The following is a 21,932-nucleotide window of genomic DNA, read 5'->3' on the forward strand; positions in this document are numbered from 1 at the left end:
TGTTATATTGTAAATAAATGCAAATACTCTATACATGGAAAGGTTGTAAAATGATTACTTCAACTTTAGTATCTAGTTAGTGGAGTTATTTATAATCTCCCAGCCTGTTGTTTGTCTGGTCCGGAACCCCCTGCTTTAGGTTTAGTTGAAGTTATGTTCACTCATAAAATCACATTAATCTTCTTAGATCAATACTGAAATTGCAGCAAGGCTGGCGATCATCACTTAAAACACTGCAGTAGTTCCGAGGCCCACTGATGTGGCAGAATGACATTACTGTCTTATGTGACAGAAATGTGACAGATTGAATATACTGTACAGTACATGACTTGCAAGCCTTACAACAAGCACTTAATAATAAAAAGAGCAAAATATGAAAACTATGGATATGAGCAACAATTTTTTTTTTAACCTTGGTTAGAATGAGAAATTCCATAGTAATCACTTCAGGAGACATCCTACTATCAAAATTACATAACGGTGTTCATCTCCACCTCTCAGTACCAGCAATTTGGGACAAGTATGCTAAATAAAACCAGAGTTGTGTATAAGCAATTAAACAGGGCTGGTCCCTAAGTGGCTGAGCCATTTATCATTTCTGCTTAAATTGAGCCACTTGTAAGATGACTAACTAAAAACACTGACTGTACTGCAGCATGCTGAGAGCTCTAAACTTGACTACACTTTAGAATTTCTATTTTAAACCATGCCGAAGAAACAAAGCATTTTTAATGTCATTTTCAAAACCAGTTAAATATTCAAATCCATATTCGAACATAACCAGATTTAAATTCCTTTCCGAGTCACAATTATTTTGGTATGAACAAAATCGCTTATAATCTTCATTTGCTTCAAACAAAAATACTTCATTTTTAGTTACAGAAGGAAGCGTTCTTTTCCCTTCCCTGTCTCTGGACAACCCCTTATTTAAAAAAAATATAACGATAAAACATCTGCACGTCTCCACTGACAGTTTTCTATGACTAACAAAGCAAAAAAAATGCTGCAGCTGTTTTTTACAAATACAAGCAAATTCTAAATATACTAAATTATAGTGTGCCCATTTAATCATACATGGTATTATTTCTTACCCAAGACAACCAATCAAAATAAATTAGATGCGACCTTTTTTTTATTGCAAGATTTACGTGACAGCAGAACTGCTAGCCCTTCCTCCGATTCCTGTGTGACAGAAAAATTCTAAATAATTAAAAAGGTTCCTATCAAAAGTTCCCTATAATTACAGAACAAAGAACTCTTCACAAAGCAAAGTTTTTAAAAACAGAAAGATGTTTCCTGGGGGGCATTCAGGACCGACCACTACACAAGCAAAACACAAGAGCACAATCTGAACAAGAACAAATCACCGAACACTGAATAGCTGTTCACTCATGCAATAATTAAATCAGTCAATCATGCATCAGCAGTGCAGGGCAGAAAACCATGTGGATACAGGTCAGGAGCTTCAGTTAATGGTCACAAATATAAGAATGGGGAGAGAAGGGGGGGGGGGGTGTCTGTCTGAAAGGTTTGAGTGTTTCAAAACCAGCTGTGTCTGGAATAAACAAAGCAGCAATAGTTCTGAGAATAGAAAATCTTTGTTGATCAAGCGGTCAACTTGTAACACAAAGCCTACAGCCTCTGTATGCTTAAACTGTAAGAAGGACACATCTTGACACACATTAGGTTTCAGCCTCCTAATCAAGACTAAGAATCTAAAGCTACACTCAAAACAAAAGCTCTCCAAAAATGGAAACCTAAAGATTTCAAAGACTTCAACGGTCCAGCTGACCAGGAATATGGTTGTTCCTATTATTGTAGAAATGTATTTTGATAAGTCCACTAACCTAAAGGAAGTCCTGTATAACTGTCAATGTTGTCAAATTTTAGGATGCATTGTGCCGACACAGAAACGATTAATAACTAACAATGAGAGGTATATTCATCAAACCAATAAATAACTAACCTTTAACTGCACCATAAATGTTACTGTGCTCAACATCTGCAACACTAAAGTGAAATGTTATGACATGATTGTGTGGCAGTTAAAAACAATTATACCATGCAAAAAAAAAAAAAAAAAGTTTACATCAGTGTGTAAACTAAAATTCATGACTGATTTACCAGAACACAATTTTACTAGATAAATTTAAAAGCAACTGGTTTAACTGGATTTGGATAAGTGTGTTGAAGCAGACTTCAGCACAGAGGACAGTATATGCAGTTTTCTTTCAACTCGTTGAACTTTTAAACACAAAATGTGAAGACTACCAAAACAAAAGAAATTACTTTGTCTTTAGACCACGGCTCATTAACTTAAGTAATCTAGTTTGCAAGCAACATGTAGATGGTGACCTGAAGCAACTGGTGCAAACTCGAGATGTGCAATTTAATCGATTACGCAGTTTAATTAACCTTTTGTTGGACGATCTAATGTCGATTAAATCAATGAGGCAGTTTTTGATTGAATCGTTCGCACTTTTTAAATGTAAAAACTGCAAAAAAGGAAAAACTGCAAATGTAAAACTGCCTAAAATTCATGAACTCCTTAAATATACAACAACTTTAACAGAAAATACCCTTCTATTCTCCACAAATATTTACTGAGAGTATCACTTTTTCTTTACAGTTTATGAGCATTCGTTACACTACCACCACCTACTCGTATGAAGTGCAGAGCAAAAAATGGGAAAGAAAAAAAATTGTCACTTCGTACAAGACATGACATGTGAACAATCAATAAGAAATTACACAGCATTTCGATGTTGTTTCTTTTTAATAAATCAAAACCTGATCACATATGAGCCAATAGCGCTGTGGGATTGTGGGTAATCGTCTTCCATGCTCAGTCTTGGTGCACATGCATCACTCATATACATCCGAGCATGCATGTATTAACAGGAACATTGTGCAACAGTAGCATTTAACATTGTCACTACACTCGTGTGCGCATAAAGCACTCTTTTCTTTAGTCTCCAAGTGTAATGACGGCCTCCGGAAGGAAAAATGTTAAAAAGGCTGTAGCAGTGCGAGCAATGATTCTGTTTAATGTTAATGCAACGTCACATTTCCACAAATTCCTAAAAAGGAGGCAAAAGCAAACGTCATTAGAGAGGTTTCTTGTTAAAGCTGTGTGTGTGTGTGTGTGTGTGTGTGTGTGTGTGTGTGTGTATAAAAGTCGCCTCCTTCCTCCTCCTCTCCTCTCTCATCTTACACCAGCCAAGATTCTTTTCAAAGGTAAAGTGCAGGTTAATTTGTTTGATATTTACATTATTTTTTTTAGTAATTATTTTTATATGGGTTGTAGAATAAATCATAGGAGTTTCCATAATTTCTTATTGGGAAAATCGCTTTGATATACAAATATTTCCGATTACAAACATGCTTCCAGAACGAATTATGCTCACAATCCAAGGTTTAACCGTAGCCGCTTAAGAAATATCTGACAAAAATTTAACCATTTAAATCTAATTTAAAAATTTGATCGATAGTCCGCTCATGAGTCACAGCTCTACTATGTATATCTGAGTCGACAGATTTCCCATTTGACTTTTTTTTTTTTTTTAAGAACTCTTCGACCCCCCCCCCCACCATTATTTAGATTAAAACCCAAAACATGTCCTTGGCATAGATGAAGCATTATCCCAGCAGAGCAATACCACAACAATTACATCTAAAATAAGCAAAGTGCTATTAATGTAAAACACTCACATCACACAATGTGTTTAAAGGTTCAATTATGATAAGACTTTTGTTCATTTAGAGGTTTTCAAGAGTAGACTAGATTTTACCGTCAGTGGTGGTGTAAAACTGTAACTCAGTTAACTATCTCTGGGCTTGAAGGGGTTCAGACTGAATGCCATTGGATAATTGTTACTACTGGAGAATTGTTCTAAAACACGAGAATGAGACGATAATGAAATGCTGAATGGTCTCCCGAGAGCTTGTGCAACGATAACGTTTAAACATTAAAGGCTTTATCTTTAGTGTTGTGACAACTTTTCAGAAGAACACTCAAGCTTTTAACACATCTACCTTTAATAATTATATCTCTAAAATATTCAAGAGCTTTATTAGCTCAGGGTTTTTATTATACAGCATAAGAGAGAGAGAAGTAGATAATTAAAGTAATAACTATGGTCTGAATTGACAGACTGATTACTTTTCAGTCAGAATAGACCAAACTCCTGTTTAATCAATTTCACTACAATGCTTCCTTTTAAGTCAAATAAACTGAGTTTCAAACCAATTAAAACTATTACAGCACAGTGGAGCAGTGGTCAACACCTTCAGGGTCAAGGCTGTGTGTGTGTGTGTGTACCTCGCGGTATATGCAGTATAGCAAAGTAATGAATAAAGGAATCTTACAGGATGAGGAAAACAGACAAAGTTCCATGTGGATATAAATGTGATGGTGCTCCAATAGTGTGGTAACGCCTTCTTCCCCCTTTCTTTAAAAAAAAAGCAAATCCTATAGTCCAAGTGACATCAGTCCTTTGATTAATGCTACAAAAAAAAATAACCTTATGTATTTTTTTTTTAAAACAAGCTTTGTTATAGAATATTCAATCACTCACCTGATAACCCTGAAGATAATCAATTCTAGTCACATGCTAATTAAAACTAACATGAATGGTAATGCTTAAGTATAAATTTTGACAATTCTTTTTTAAAAATTTTGATTTAGTGCATCCTTAAGAAATATTGTTTTCTGATATTCCCTATATCAGTCAAACATACACTGACATTTGAATTTACATTGATGAACTCAAGCATTCTCAATTTAATTTGACTACGCCACATCACTGCATTATTGAAGCGGGAAATTAGAGACAAGTTAAGAGAGACACGTTAAAGCATTACTAATACAAGACTGGGGGGGGGGGGGCGTCTTCCAGCGGACGTCTGGTAATATCATTGGCGGAAATAGCCCAGATTCACACACCGATTGGTGCATGTGCCATTTTTATCATTACAGAGGAACACTGAAACAATATTTTCCCTTTTATTTTAATTCTCTCCTTCTGCTTGATAGTTAATGCTGTTTCAGTTACAGTGAATATGTTCTATACGTTCTATTTTGGGCATATCAAATACATTTATCCCTTTAGCAACATGTTTTTATGCCAGTACTGTACATCACCCTGCTTTCAATAATTGAGTGTATACTTGTACACCTAGATTTGAAGAAACCTAACTACACTGTATTGTGTTCATTATAAAACTCATTATTGACAAGGTACTAAACTCAAAACACTGGGTAATGGAACATAATCGATATATGGAGGTTTTCCTAAAACAAGCTTAAGCATTACACAACATTAACCAATGCCAGCTCTGCCTGGTAGACCACTGTCTGGCCTTTAGCCCCAAAACAAAAGCAGTGTGGAACCAGAGGGAGATGATGAGTGTGGACAATTTGGAGGATATAGTCACTAAAAAGGACAAAATTGGATAAAATAGTCAATAAAAAGGACAGGTTAGATCGGCAGTATGGCATTTTTTTTTTGTTATATCAGACTTAGGCTGCACTGTGATGTAGTGGTTAGCACAGTCACCTTGCACCTCCAGGGTGCGGGCTCAATTTCCGTGTGTATTCTCTGTGTGCATGGAGTTTGTTCTCCTCTTGCTTGCTGGGTTTCCTCCGGGGACTCCGGTTTTCTCCCATAGTCCAAAGATAAGCAGGTTAGGCTAATTGGCATTCCCAAACTGCCTAGTGTGTGTATGTGTGTGTGGCCTGCGATAGATTGGCACCCTGTCCAGGGTGTACCCTGCCTCATATACCCTGTATGTACCCTGCGATAGATTGGCACCCTGTCCAGGGTGTACCCCCCCCCCCCCCCCACCAATACCACTGACAAATCTTCACAGTATAACAACGATCAATTTTCGTACTGTGGTATACCATAAAGTACCCTATACCATGCTTTAACATGGCCAGGTCTCTGTGGTCTAAAGGAGACATTCTGTTTTGGTTTTCAAAGGCATTTCTCAACATCACTTTTGCAATTAGCAGGTTGTTCTATAATCAATGTGCTTTTCAACATAAATATCATCATAACTTTTGTTACAAGACTTATGAAAAAAAATAATAGCAGTGCCCTTATTAGTTTGGGAGACACTTGTAACTAGAAAATATTTAGGTAAGACTGCTTAGATACACCATAATCTAGGACCAAGTGGTGTCTGTGTCAGATTCAAGCTGCGTCTTTGTTAGCAAAAAAACAGTCTAATATAGTGGGAATAATAAAATTTGAGTTTTATTTCCATTTTGTTTTTAAAGCAGCTTGCTGTAGTTGTGGCACAGTAAGTGTGTGTGTGTAAATCACTCATTTAAACATGTGCATCATCACAAACTATTAATAAAATCCAAATGCTATAAAGTAAATAAATCCTGTATGTATGACACTGTATTTTAATACAGCAGTAAGTTAGATATCGTGCAACGTAGATGTCTTTAATCTTTATAGAATCTCAGGGCATTCTTTTATTAAGCACAATTGATTTGTATTATGCCCGGCAACAATTGCCCCTCCATGCTTACCAACATATCTACCCTCTCCAATACAGCAGGTGGCAGTATGGACTTACTTGTTTTGTGAGCCACCATTAAACACTAGAGAAGAAAAACAACTGTTAAACTTTGCACATGTCTATATTATTGATATTTCAGAAAATAAATAAATAAATAAAATGTCAAGAGCCACACTCGCTTGCCTTCTAACTTGATCAGCTATTGCCGTGTAGGTCAGAGGATGAGATGGCGTATGTTGCATGCACACAGATTTCAGAGACAGACAGATAGCACTGACAATCCATGTTTGATTCGACCCGTGCCAAAGTCAAGTGCACCCGTGCACCTCTTCAAGCGGACTCTGGCACAGTTCCTGAGACTGAAATTATTTTGTTCCCACTAATCGAAATGAACTTCAGCATCAAGTGTTCTTGGAAAAAATCCCCGGGTCCTAATGCAAATGCCCTTATACAGTTACCCAGGTCATAAGGTTTGTAGATAGATGCCCCATACCACCACCATTGAAGACACCTGTTCACCTTTCTTCTGGGTGTCTAGCCAGGATTATAGCCAAACTAAGTAACCTTAGTTATTAGAAAAAAACCTTTATACTTTAAAACTTTTAAACTCCTACTTGTTAATAAACAAGTAAACAAAATAAAATACACTTAGATCATAATGATCAAAAATAGCAGGGAGTTTTGAGATGCGTACGTGCCTTCAGCATGGATTTTTTACTTGCAACTTTTGATAGTAACGTAATTGCCTGCATCATTATAAAGTACCACGGATCTCCATTTTGAAAGATAAGAAAAAAAAAATGAATAGCCTAAATAAATAAAAAGATAAATAAACATTGTATATTTAATTGCCCACTCCAAGGTAAGAAATTACACATTTTGTCCACTGTGTTTATTCCTTGAGAAATAGAACAGACCATCTTAAATGTGCAGGGAGCGGTGAGAGGGGGGGCATAAAAACATGAAAACAGACTAAATCTACATCTGTATTTCTATAAAGCTGTTTTGGGACCATGAACATTGTTAAAAGTGCTATACAAAAAAAAATAATAACATTTTTTTTTAAAGGGGGGGACGGGTAGAAACATTGTATTATGTTCCCTCACCACACTGGTGGTCCGATCTAATTCGCACTTTGTTGCTTCTCTGCCAGTAGTAATCCTACGCTGAACTGTAAAGTGGTTTGAGATTCTCTAGTAAATATTCAGTAAGTATTTACCTCGGCTTAAGAGATCTCGCAGCTCAAATCCGTCTTCAGATACGGCTCTATGTTACATAATTCCTCTTTTGAGATGCTATACTGGCTTGCAGTGCGGTGTACAAAATCATTAGCGACGCTTTCGTATTATCGCCCTCTACCCCCAATCGACAGTCAATTGGCTCTCAGAGGCTGCTTATGGATCTGGGCAATTCATGTCAGCCTTAGCTTTTGACCTGCCGTAAGCTCATTACCATGTGTGGTGTTGCATGAGCTTCAGCCAACACACCGTGACTAGAATAACAACAAAGGATTTCGCTTTTTAATGCTCAGCACACAAGGCAGCATGGATGACACCCATCATTCCATGTTCAAAGGTGCTTAAATCTTTCTCTCGACTGTTCTAGGTCATGCAAAATCTATTACCTCAATCCTTAAAAGGTCTTCCTAGGCATTCTGGCCTTTATTTTCACTTACCAAAGTGGATATAACGGATGAAAACAATTAGGAAGCACAGCCTTCACTTGGATTCACCTGGCAAGGCATCCCTAATGGACATCCTTCACATTCTGTTGGCTCAGCGTATTTCCCAAACAAATTAATCATCTTTGCTCCAAAACACTAAGAACCTAAACCATTAGAGAATTTATTTTAAAAGCTACATTTCTTTACTCAAGGTGAACACTGTTTGAGGGAGGGGGAAAAAAAGAAAGAAAGAAAAAAGGGGGGGAAAAAAACCTTGTCAAGGGAAAAACTATGCAATGCCGTGGGATTTATAAATAATTACCTACGTCCATAAATATCACTTCTGGAGTGCTAAAACATGAACATAGATCAATATCATTCGGGACTCAAATCAAGTTTGAAAAGGCTTTAAAATAAAATCACATTAACATCATTACAATAGGGAAACTGAATAAGTCAGTCGGATAAAGAATTCAAAACGAGGTTCAGCTTAAGATTATATTTCCCCTAAATGACAGCTCCAATATATCAGGTAACCTTTTCACAGGGTATCCAATATTTGCTGACTGAACCACTTTATCCGCGGTGACTTTCACAGGAGTGAGATTTAACAGCGGTTTGATGGAAGCGAACCGTCCGTGTAAGCTGCTGTGCTCAGCTTGGTAAGGTAAGAGTGCATCCACATGTCCGATATTCTGTGTGTTTATCAAGGACACCAACCCAGTTCGATGTGAATTTTAATGGGTCCACTTTTTTATACAAAAAGTCTTATGTAAACGATAATATCTTTCAGGGGCATGGTTTCTGAGTAGTTAACTAGCTAAACATTTTTCTATCAAGGTTTTATTTGTAGTTTTCCTAGGGTTCAAGTTTAACAACCAGAGAAAAAAAAACTGTCATTTTTAAAACCATCTGATATGACCAAGGGTTTGTGGACACACTAGTATGCCAACAAAGTTAGAAGCACATAACTGTATAGACTGTCTTTGTATGCCTTAGCAGTAGGATTTCCCTTCATTGGAACTAAGATGTTCAAACCTGTTCCAGCATGAACCTGTACAATGATTTCTACTCCACAGTCCGTTACATTCCGGTGTGGAAGAACTGCTCTGCGAGTTGCCGGCACAGATCCCTGACCTCAAGCCCCCTCACAGCCCGATCTCATGAATACTATTGTGGCTACATAAGTGCATATTTCCACAGCAGTGCTCCAGAATCCAAAAGTGAAAAGCCTTTCTAGAAGCATGGAGGTCATTATAACAGCCAAGGAGGCCACACCTGGAATGAGATGATCAAAAGCTCATATCCGTGTACTGTATATGGGTGTACAAACTTTTGCTGGAACACTGTAGCGCCCCTAAATAATAAACACGATCCATCACAAACATAGACAAGCTCACACACTAGCCAAGCTCCAACTGAAACACAAATGGTGCTGCTTCAGAAGGCTTATCAGCAGAAATGGAAGCCTCAAGGATCCATACAGTACATCTGTTGCCTTCCATAATCTGTATTAATTCATTTAACTAGCTCGCCGTATAATCTTGTACAATGTTAGCTAATAGAGGTGGGGGGAGGCGGCTTTGATTCAGTTACTAATTGCGATTCTTTTATGCATGTATCGGCACACTGGCTCCATAACCGATGTATTGGGATTTTTTTTTTACGTTTATAATAGAGATGAACCGGTCGATCATCCAGTGACCAGAATAGCCTCGTTTCCAGTTTGTTTGGCTATGATCGGTGACCAGCCTCAGATATAAACAGTTCTGTACAGAGTGCAGGACTTTCAGAGTGGCGCAGCAGGAATGCATTTTTATGGTGTTACATTGTCAAAGACTGCGCTCGTTAATAGCATTCGATCTGCCTTTTCCTTTAAACTGTGTGAGCAAATTGGTCTCAAAAATACTCATTAAACACGCACACAAGTCTCAAAATACTGCAAGCACAAATTAGTAGAAAAACACATAGGTGCAGTGGTAGATCACTAGGTACATGCTTTAGCCTCCTGTAGCCGGGGGACCAAGAGAGAGTTGAGTGACAAAGCTCTCTCAACGGGGTGGGATGGGAGCACGCTCACATCAATCACGCCTCTACAGCTAGTTATGGGCTTCTGTTAGCTCACTCAAGCGGATAGCACTGTTCTCCGAGTGTGTTCAGCCGCCTCCAATGGTGTGTAAACGAGCAGTTCAAAAAAGATGCGGTTGGCTGGCATCACGTGGTTAGGAGGAAAGCTGTGATCATCTTCGGCCCCCTCTGACTGGTAGTTGGAATGTGGGAGCCCTCTAGTGATGGGTGGGAAATTGATGTGACTAAATAAGAGAGAAAAATCGGGGGGAAAAATTTTAAAGAGTAGTGGTTAGCACTGTCGCCTTGCACCGCCAGGTTCTGGGTTTGATTCCCGCCTCTGGTGTGTGCATGCGGTTTGCATGTTCTCCTCGTGCTTGGTGGGCTTCCTCCAGGTGCTCTGATTTCTTCCCACAGTCCAAAGACATGCAGATTAGGCTAACTGGTGTTCCCAAATTGCCCATAGTGTGTGAATGAGCCTGTGAGTATATACACGTGTGTGCCCTGCAGTGGATTGGCACCCTGTTTCGGGTGTACCCCACCTCGTGCCTCAAGTCACCTGCAATAGGCTCCAGGCTCCCGCGTCCCTGTATACAGGATAAATCGGTATAGACTGAGTGAGCAAACTTTTATTATTACTATTACTACTACTAACAATTGTTTGGGGTCACTGGTGGCTCAGTGGTAGGTGTTTCGTCTGCCATGCGGGAGCCCGGGTTCGATTCCCAGCCAGTGCCCAAACCCCAGCCACTGGATGCAGTGCCGGTCCCAAGCCCGGATAAAATAAGAGGGTTGCGTGAGCAACGGCATCCGGCTTAACTGGTACTGGGTTTTCCGCTGTGGCGACCCCTTGCCGGGAGCAGCCGAAAGACCAACAACTACTTACAATTGTTTAAAGGTAGTTTAGTACCTGATCTATAATTTAGTAATAAAAAAATAAAAAGAGTAATCATATTGCACTTTAATAATTGTATACTGAGCATTTTACTTGGGGAATTTATAAAACTGTTGAACATCTTGAATGTACAAGTTTCATCTTGAATGCTTTGTTTGTTCTATTCTCACTAACAGCGCTCTGCACACACAGGTCAGCTGCCTGAAAGCACTCGAATACTGTTTCAATGGTATTTACACATAAAAATTACCTACTACTGATAAAAACACAGATATATCAAATAGTCAATAATGCCCCGGATGTTTAATACTAAGTTATTAATTTCAGTGGAAGTAACAAAAATTACAAGCACAAAAAATATATATATCTTTAGTAATAGTCAGTGTGTGTCTTGTGGCATTGGGACTTAAAGCATTTTTTGTAAAAATAAATATATATAAATCAAACAGCAGTAAAACAACAAAATTGTCAAGCAAAAATACCAAAACAAAACTCAGATTTCTATTAGTTTTACTTTGCTGCTTACGGCTTGACTTGTTCATCAAGGGAGAAAAAAAAAGAGAATAATTACAGCCTCACGAAGTGTTGTGATGCTGCAAACTCAATTTAAACTTACTAAAAAGCGATAAAAATGTTCTCCAGCTCAATTCCCGAAAGGAAGGAAACACATTCTCATACTGTCTTCTTCTTCTTCTATACTGGTGTTTGCTGAAGCTGACACTGGAAGGCCCCCAAGTCTGAGTCTCAAATTGTTTCGTTCAGTAGTCAGAGAAAGACGATGAAGCTGGAGGTGGCGACCCTCATATCAGGTGTTGCACAAGATTTTCAACTTTCAAAGCATCTCAGTCCAAGCCTGATATATGGACATGCCTGTTTGACACATTTCCTTTTCTCTTGTCGAAGTAAAAAAGACCGTTCTCTCATTAGGACTCAGGGAGTTTCACCTTACACACTTCTATTTCTATTTATATGCTTCGGCAGATGCTTTTAGTGTGTAGAAAAGACAAATCACTTAATCCAAGTGTGTAATGGGGTAACTGAATCTTAGTAAAGATAGCACAGTCTCACCAATTGGCTCTAAAAAGTTCTGACTGACAATCTGATTTGATGTTTGGACACGGAAATAAATAAAAGTGTCATCTGCCAAGCTGCTCAGAAATCCATCACTCTCTTCTGCCAGTTGTACAACATTCTGCCAACAAACTTCACAACACAGATGGATCCAGAACGCGACTGTCTCGATGCAGCCCTGGTAAATCGCGGACACCTCATTAGTATACATCATGTGTTAGAATATTATCAAATCCATTTGATAATTAGCATTTTCTCTATTCTGGACTGATTAATCATCATGTCCTAGGCTTGTCTGGCAGGACAATATTTTAGTCCTTAAACTATATATTACACTGCCATGATAATCAGTGACATTCATCGTTTATTAGATGGAATTACCAAGCATTACGCCTTTTCCACAACACGGTACACTAATAGGAGTCATCGTTCAAAAATTCATCATCTTTCCTACACAATAAAGTAAGACGTAAGCTGATCAACATGGAAGACTACAACGCGAACTCTCCGATATTAACATACACCTTCTGGAAGCACTTCTTTGCAATCTCTCATGCTCTCAATGCAATGAGGACAGAAATGAGCACAGATTTACACCCCAAAAAGAATAAATAAGCCTACAATAAAGCATCAAATCCAATATACTAAAAGTACTGTTAATGGTGATCATTACAAAGTGATTAATTATATTGTTTTGGCCAAATGTCAGCCATGTGGACATTAAGGCAGCTGATTTGTAAAAGGATTATATAGGAAATGTGCCGTTAGCACAGGAAAGGTTTTTAAACGGTTTACTATGCATAAAATCAGAGAACGGCATATAAATCCACCGTCCCCCTGAGGCTTTGTCACAGTTCCCAACTGCACAGCTGATATTATGACGCCCCTATTCTCCTTAAACTGGAAATAACTAAAATAAAAATTTATGATAAAAAATTATTAGTGTTATTATTGTTATTGTTTATATTATTATTGTTATTATATAAATTGCTGTCTTTTTAGCTTTGTGGTTCTGTAGGATTAAATCATTAAATTCTTGGTACTCGTGATGCCTGACACTGATGTTTCCCCATAATGCAGTAACTTTATTGCTATATGTACACAAAACCTGCTTAACAACAGACGAAAAGAAATTTCTTACTTAGCATTAAAGATTAATATTAAATGCAATTTAAAAAAAATCCTCTTAAACTGACTAAATGCTAGGCTTGATGCAACAGCGAGCGATATGGTAGGAATTTTATGTGTAAAAGTTAGCCATACCATTAAGAAAGATAAAACTCCATAGATGTGTGATAACCTGGTCATTCAGCACATTCAGGTCATCAGCTGACTTCATTTTAGTGCCACATAACTTTGCGGAGTCTAGACCCGACCAACTACAGTAAAACAACCCTACATCATAACCCTGCCTCCAGAGGCTTGAACAGTGGCCACTATGCATAATGAAATCTGGACTCACATTACTTTTTTCAACTGATTCAAATACTTACGCTTCCAAGCGCATAGAAGCATTTTTTCTGACCCTAAACATTGATATGATTATTTATATATTTAAATACACAAAGTGATATCTCATATGTATGATACAATACAATATTATGAGATATATATGATTATATTATATACAGTATATCTCATGTATGCATGTATGTATGTATGTATGTATGTAGTTTATAGGATATTTCTGGGAACTGAAAATTCTTAAACCAAGTATAATCAGAGGCCTTACTTTCCAACTATAAACCAATTATATACATGCAATTTATTTATTGTTATATATTTTTTTAATCGGTTACTTACAGCACAGCCCAAAAAAACCCACAAAAATGCCTTGATTATTATTTTAATCCAGAACAGAAAAGCTATGCATCACAATTCCTCCTCACGTGCAAGCTCCCCTAGTTCCTTTCAGTGTTCGTACTGTAAAATGATCAAAGACCCTGTAAATCAGTGACTTACTGCAAGTGCCTTGGAAAGCCTGGTACGGAAATCATTCAGAACGATAGTGACGATTTCCTGGTGAGGAATGTAGGCATAGCCACCCTTCAAGAACACTTTTCTCGTCCGCACTAAATCCAGAGCGTCCTGGAATGGGACCTGGACCAAAATAAAAGCAGAAATGTTTATGAGTCAGGCTTTCTTCACACAGCTGCAGGCTCTGATTAAATATACCAGGAGCATTTCTTTATAAATTTAGTCATCAGAAGACATCCTTCACCTTCATGTATCATCTTCCAGGGATATAAACCCTGCAGGCAATTTCAGCATTTAAAATAAAATGTAAAGGAAACAGAGCATGATGGGATAGGACATACAAAATAATGTGAAAAGCTTTTCTAAACATTACCTCAGTTTAGACCAGATTAAGGCTAAACAGCAAAGCCATTAAGAATATATTTTATCATCAGTTTAATGGGTTTCCACAAATGTGCTGTAGTAAGTCGTACTTTGTAAAAGTCTTGCTCGGCGACAGTGGTTCCACTGACGGCGTAACTGGAGTTTATGAGCTGTTCTTTCAGATTATTCTTTTCATCGGCACTTATCTGTCAAAGGGAAGATAAAGGACAAATCCGACATTAAAGGAAAATCTAAGCAGACATCAAGCATCAAACACTGCAAAAAAAAAAAAAAAAAAAAAAAAAGGGAAATCATAAACATGCATCACCTAAGACATATTAAACTTGGACGCATTTCAATTAAAATGTAGCAGAAGGATGACTATTAATCCCACAGCATCAAAGCTCTGCATAATGAAGAGTCATTTTCAATTCACTCCTCAGACACTCTCCAGTGACTGCTCGCATTCAAGACCTTTTTTCTTTCCCCTCAGCACCTTGCTCAGTGCTCCATCGTTGGTGAGTTCACAGCTCCACCTACTGACTAACACACTGCTCTGTTTAGTTATTAGGTAAGATGATATGAAACATTTTTTTATATTTCAGTTATAGCTTCTATGAGTTCTTGTATCAGTAAAAAATCCCACACGAAACACCATCAATAGTAGAGCGTATTGATTTACTGCCCGTTTGAATATTTTCACTAAACTGATCAATGATCTCATATTCTGATGCGTATTGAATATGTATCCCTTGTACAGAATTTATTGGAATAGTGGCTGTAAAAAAATCTTTAAAACATTAAACAAATACACAAACGAGTACAAAAATCAAAACAAATTGAACCAGATCGAAATAGATATTATTACCAGTATTTCAAACCGTAAGATAGATGGATAAAATGTTACATTTTTATCATTATTAATAAGCAACGTGATTCTGGGCCACATTTTTTTTTTTTTATAAAAGCTAGAATATTCTGGGCATTAATTCTCCAACTGTGGTCTTCACATCTGGTTCTCCTGTCCTCATTCTCTCTTTCTTCTGTGTTCACCTTGCTCTCTCTCTCTCTCTCTCTCTCTCTTTGTGCTGTCAACCAAATACAGAACTTATAAACTAATGAAAAGTTATACATGCAGTTAGTAAATATGGATTCATAACATCTTTCTAGCTGGATGTTGGATTGCTGTGAGCAATGCAAAGAAAATAAACTACTAAATAACCATTATAAATAGACCACAGTTCTTTCACCTTCCATTTGTTGATTTCATCGTCCATAGATCTACTGTAAATATGGCATAAAGCTCAAGTTCTACAAGAAGAAGAAACTGACTATTAGGACATTTAACTGTGCTGATTTGTGTATATTTATATTTTTAATTTGTACAGCTGTCACTGTAGATATTTTTAGCCTGTTGACATTTTTGTCATTTGTGGGAACCCCAAATTGCTTAGCCAGTCACTTGCCCATAAGGCTAGACTGTTTGTTATAACCGGGGATGCTGAATCTCCCCATGTCCCCCTGTGAACAATAACTGAAAGTAAAGTTCAGCTCTGTAACTGTCGAGGGTCTGCCTGATGCTTGGTGTCTTATAGTTGAGTGCTTAAAATATATTTTAGAAGAAAATGATGATGGACAGTGAATATATGCAGTAGCTATAAAACATAACAGTATGAATAACAGAATAAACATTTTATGATAGAGAAACTCCAACAAGCATAAAATATATTCCGGATAATTATTCTGTATATGCAAGTATTAGCCATAAATATATGCAAAATCTATGTAGACTGGATATTAAAAAAAAATACTTATATTATACATGGATGACAGAAATGTCCATTTATCACAAATTATTTAACTGTTGTTAAGAATTTATTCAAATATGATGTATTAAGCGACAACATTTTGCACAATATGTCCCTGGAAGCTCATATAGCCATTAAACTGTACACCACTACAGAGCTGTGAATCAAACATAGACCACCAACTTGATTCTCTGATGCATTTCAAGCAGCTATATCTCATCCAGGAATGAATTTTCTGAATAGAAAACTATTTAAAAAATATTTAATAAACATTGAAATGCTACGCAACTTGTATTGTTGTATTTATTTGTATTTAACGGTCTTGTCTTGTACAAAGTGTTAATCTGGGGTCAGTGGTAGCTCAGTGGTTAAGGCATTAGACTGCAGTTCGTGAGGTCCCAGGTTCAACCCCCACGACCACCAAGATGTACAAGTACAAGACTGCTTATAATGTAAGTCTCTCCTCCTGCCAATCTTGTGCTTCACACTCCATTCCAGTAAGTGGCAGTATTGCACCAACTGGCTATAAACTTAAAAAAAAAATGGGTGAATTACTTTGAAGAAGTCATTTCTATTTTTTGCAAAAGCTACAGGTCTATTTTTTTAATTTGTGGAGCGGATTGACTCAATCACAAACTGATAGGTTACACAGCTCCCCATCAGTTCAGGCGGTGAACAAAAAAAGGTCGTCCTATAGTAAAGTACATACATTTATATACACAAAACTCAGTCTATGCGGTATAGAGCTTCAGAATGATTACAGGCAGTAAAACATCAGTGGGCTAGTTGTATAGTGTTCTGCAGGGTTTAATGTTAACGGAGGTCCTTTGTGATAGTAAGTATACTCAAAGTGTTTATCTGGTTTTCTCAAAACACATTGCAGTACAGGGCATGAGGTTCAAATTATGAGATACACATCGACTCCCACAGAGTTTTTGATAAGAGTTTTATTATTAATATTATTATTATTATTATTATTATTAAACCCTGAGGGACTATCAGCATAGAGGAAAGAAAAAAAAACCTTACTGTGTCATATTTTAGATTATTTTTGTGTAGAAACTCAGTCTTGTGCTTTGATTGAAGCTCATTAAACCGGTAGCGGAAAAGGTCCATTTCCTGCTGGATAAACCACCGCCGGAGATCCTCCCTGAAATCAGGTTTAAGCTTTAATGTATATATTATCAAGTTAGTATTCTTCCATGTAGAATGCCTGATACTGTATAATATATGTCTTATGGATCATTGTATCAGCTCATTGCATACACAGTGTGCGCATATAGTGACTCCGGGCAGTTTCCTTTGGTTATTCTATTAATCTGCAACCAACTGCAGCGAACAACTGGAATGAGATTAAGAGACGTGTACTACAGACTAAAAACAAAAGGGAACTGCTGCAGTTTGGATTGTACATGGTGAGACGAGAGTCTAGACGTTAGAGAACTAGAACATAACCGCTATCTTCTTATGGCAATAAAAATGAAAAGAATGCAGCAGCAGTCAAGCTAATAAGCACCAGAATCCCTGAACACATCACAAATATTTCGACACGCCACCTGAAATGGAAACTCACAGTGATCACTTCAAAATGCTCACCAGCACAGAGGAAAAGGAGTTCACTTACGTTTGGCAGTATGCCAGCCGGAGAATAAAATGAGAGATGTGATCTTTCCTTCGTTTCTCATGTTCCGTATGCCCGGGTTGGTTTTTGTTCATGCTCAGCTCATCCTAATTAATCAAAAGATCAATGTTAGGCACAACTAGTAAAGAGTCTGTGGGTGCAGACTTCATGTGTCACGGAGAAAGCATATGTTAGCCTTTACCCTGCTAAACAGGTAGGGGTAATATAATGGGCAGTGCTGGATCATTGAAGGGAACTGATAGGTGAAAGACAGGTGACTGTGTTGAAAAATGCACCCTTAAATGAATCAATAAAAATTGACATGCAAATGTTGTTCACTAGATTAATTAACAGAATATGCCATCAATTTAAAGAATTAATGTTAGTGCTGCAAAATTAATCACATTAAAATCAGAATCACAGTATGAACCTGTATCATCATTTAATCGCAAAAGGATACAATGTATTACAGGTAATGTAATGTATGCGTAGTCTGGAATTTATGTGGAGTTGGTCAATAATTAAGGTATATCTTTGTTTATTTTTAATACTTTTTAATTATGCTTCTAATGGGTTAATTTGTGCCAATATTTGCAGATAAATACGTTTGATTACAATACGGTACATTTAACAGCTACTTAACCTAGCAGTTACACTGGCAGTCAAAACAAACATCAATCAAATCAAATCAAAGTGGATGAAATCAGGGAATGGCCATACACAGAAAATACACTAGATATCAATGACTCGGTAACGTCAAGAGAAAACTCGTCAGAGCGCATACTTTGCAACGCTGATAATCTTGAGTTTTATTTATTTATTCATTCATTCATCAGATTTCTATCTGCCGTTAATGATGAACTGGTTTGACTGATCAACACATTTTCATAACCTTTTTTTAATTTTGTGAAGCTGCTTAAGACAATGACGGAGATATTTCGATTAAATCATGCAACCCTAATTAACGTGTAGCACAACAATGTGATTAACAGCAGCCCCTTAGACATGAGACACAGTCATAGTTTCATAGACATCACTCCAAAATGAGTTAAGGCCCAAGAATTTCTAATACTAATATCATGACGATTTGGACTGTTATTTGGAAATGTTCTATGAATTAAGTCCATAGATAGAATAACAAATCTCTGCCCTGCAACTCAAGCTTGGAGCCTACATAATATCATGAGGCTTGTACACAAATTACACAATACTAGAATCATTAAAATAGAAAGATAAACTTATTCAGAACAGACTATGAAAATTAGAATATTGCCAACTCAAAACACTGTCAACATCATGTTCAGTTTCATCTCTAACTGAAAGGAAACATGGGAACATTTCCTCACCACTTCCTCTTTGTGTGGGAAACCGAGATTGGAGAACTCTGTGCGGAGCTTGTTCTTATACTGATCCGTGACTTTCACATAGCTCACACCGAGGTTCTCCACCGTCTTCAGCACTATAAGAAGTAAAACAAGGCCATTCGTTATACCGCGAATTAGACACTAGTTAAGCCTCCAGCCATGATATTATGTGGTATCTTACGTTTCAGCCTGTCCACAGCAAAGCCTTCAAACTCGCTCAGAGAGATGTTCTCCAGTGGAGGCTGACAGTAGAACTGAAGACAGTGGCCATAGAGCTCATTCTGCTGACTGAGTGTCACCTTCTTTCTTCTGCCTGGGAACTGCATGATGATTTTCTGCCCAAAACTAATTAAGAAAAATTAATAAAAACATGCATATTGCCCCATAAGAATACTGTTAGAGTTCTTATAAAGTCTTAGAACAAATTAATTGGTCAATTCGAATAAAACAGAATTTAGAACAACTGGAAAATGTGCCTTTAGTATAGTACTACTAGCATTAGCAAATTATTCCTGTGAATGTAAAAATCCTGCGGGTTCGCTTTTAAAGCAGACAGGTGCCATGAGAACTCATAAATAAAGGTTAAGTGAAGTTTAATGTCTATTTATTTTAGATTATACTTAATTTGCATGTCTCTGAAAGTTTTACTCACTCACTTACTCATCTTCCTTACCGCTTAGCGCACACACTCATTTACACACTAGGGGCAATTTGAAAACTCAGTTAGCCTAATCTGCATGTCTGCTTTGGACTGTGGGAGGAAACAGGACCCAAAGGAAACCCACCAAGCACATGCAAACTCCATGCACACAGAACCGAGACGGAGAAATCGAACCCAGACCCTGGAGGTTTACAGTGCTAACCACTAAGTCACCCTGACTGTTTTAATTGTTTTCACATGCAAAAATATAATTATAGTATTGGAAAATTAGTAATATTTTTGAGTGACTGGAACAGATTATCTGCATTTACATTATCTTCTATAGGAAAATGCGTTTCGCAATACAAAATTTCGCCATAAGAACTCTCCGGATAAGAATAAACTCGTATATCAAAGTGCCACTGTAGTGTTTCTTGTTTTGTTGTCAGCTTTCTTGTTATGGATCCAAATATCGATTGTGTCTGAATTGTGTCCGAGTTTGCAGGTCATTTAATAATAATACTTATTATTATTATTATTATTATTATTTCAGCAGAGAAAGTTGCATTTGCAGCTTTATTAAGATACATATTGAAGATAAAACAATTATTAAGTACATAAAAATACTTGTACTTAACGGGCATAAAAATATGACAATATATATATATATATTATTATTTTTATTTTTTTTGCTTGTTTTGGTAAAAATCATCCTGTGACAGTAAGTGCTTCGACCTTAGTAAAACGATAGTTTAGCAAATATGAGAGTTATTAAATTGTAAATGTTACACAACACACGGAGTAAACACAACACTCAATTATAACAACTCTAGTAATTAGCTTAGAAACGTCTAAGTTCTGCCTCGTGCACAGGATCACACCTAAAATCAGTATAACTATATTTGAGTTACGTCACTCCAATAAACACCTGCTTTTACTGCTGGAGATAAAGAGCTAGCGCGCTAAACTAGCAGCCTGCTGCATCAGCTAGAGGCACGCATTAACTTATACCTTCACGGCTGTTTCCGATATAAAAAAAAACCCTTACAACCACGCACAGGTTGGTTACAAGAAATAACAAACGGATAATGTGGTTTAGAACACTAAAGGTAGCAGCTAAAAACAATTAAGCATTAACACAACAAAACAACAACAGCTTACCCGATGCGGTCTCTCACTTCCGGACGTCAAAATCCCGCCAACAAGCTGGTCTGAATCAAGCGCGGGGAACTGACGTCACATCAAAAACGCACCAATCAGAGCCAGGGTTGCGTCACGTGATCTTGCCGAGCTTCACGCGGTGGGTGAAGAAGGAATCACAGCGCCATCACGTGCTCAGAGCTCTCGCTGCAGATTAATGAAAATACAGTTCAGTTATTATTGCTTGTTTATACTATAGTATTAATATTCATGTGGTCAAAGTGATTATGTCATCTTTAACTTAAGTTTTTTTGTGTTCAAACATAGTAAAAAATCATCTGATCATAGCAGGTCTTAATATTAGGCATACACCAGGGGCGTTTCTAGTATTTTCAGTTTAGGGTGGCTCAGCCCCCATAGATGTTTAACACATTTGACTTGTTCAGAATCAGTACTCAAATGAGTCTTCTTGATCAGACACGCTGTTTACCATATAAACCTTTTTCTATGTACAGGTACAATTAAAAAAATGTAACCAGAAAACAGCATATAACTTTAAACTTACATTGATTAGCAATATAAACAACACACATATGAGGCTGGACAAGGGAATAAACTGTGTGGGTGCCAATAATGTCAAACATGTATCGGTTCATTCTTTGACAATACTGCTGCTTTGTTGTAGTAACTGCAGACTGCTTTTCAATACTGCTCCCTTGCTGGAAACTCGCAGACCAAAAATGTGGAAAATAGTGTCTGATGCAATGACTTCGATCAATGTTGGGAACA

At 37.3% G+C, this 21,932-nt stretch overlaps 1 protein-coding gene across 1 annotated transcript in view; it reads right to left on the reverse strand.

Moving 5' to 3' along the window:
- Positions 1 to 21,220, reverse strand: part of prim2 (DNA primase subunit 2) — a 74,711-nt gene extending 53,491 nt beyond the window's left edge. Inside the window, exons 1-7 of the mRNA XM_053502350.1 lie at positions 21,165 to 21,220; positions 19,545 to 19,708; positions 19,346 to 19,458; positions 18,003 to 18,106; positions 17,408 to 17,528; positions 14,681 to 14,776; positions 14,193 to 14,330 (exon numbers count right to left, since the gene is read on the reverse strand). Coding sequence (XP_053358325.1) covers positions 14,193 to 14,330; positions 14,681 to 14,776; positions 17,408 to 17,528; positions 18,003 to 18,106; positions 19,346 to 19,458; positions 19,545 to 19,689 — 717 coding nt within the window. The 5' untranslated portion in view covers positions 19,690 to 19,708; positions 21,165 to 21,220. The remainder of the gene's footprint in view (positions 1 to 14,192; positions 14,331 to 14,680; positions 14,777 to 17,407; positions 17,529 to 18,002; positions 18,107 to 19,345; positions 19,459 to 19,544; positions 19,709 to 21,164) is intronic.
- Positions 21,221 to 21,932: the final 712 nt, after the last annotated feature.

The sequence above is a fragment of the Clarias gariepinus genome, chromosome 8, assembly GCF_024256425.1.
Source record: "Clarias gariepinus isolate MV-2021 ecotype Netherlands chromosome 8, CGAR_prim_01v2, whole genome shotgun sequence".
In the NCBI taxonomy this organism is placed as follows: Eukaryota; Metazoa; Chordata; class Actinopteri; order Siluriformes; family Clariidae; genus Clarias; species Clarias gariepinus.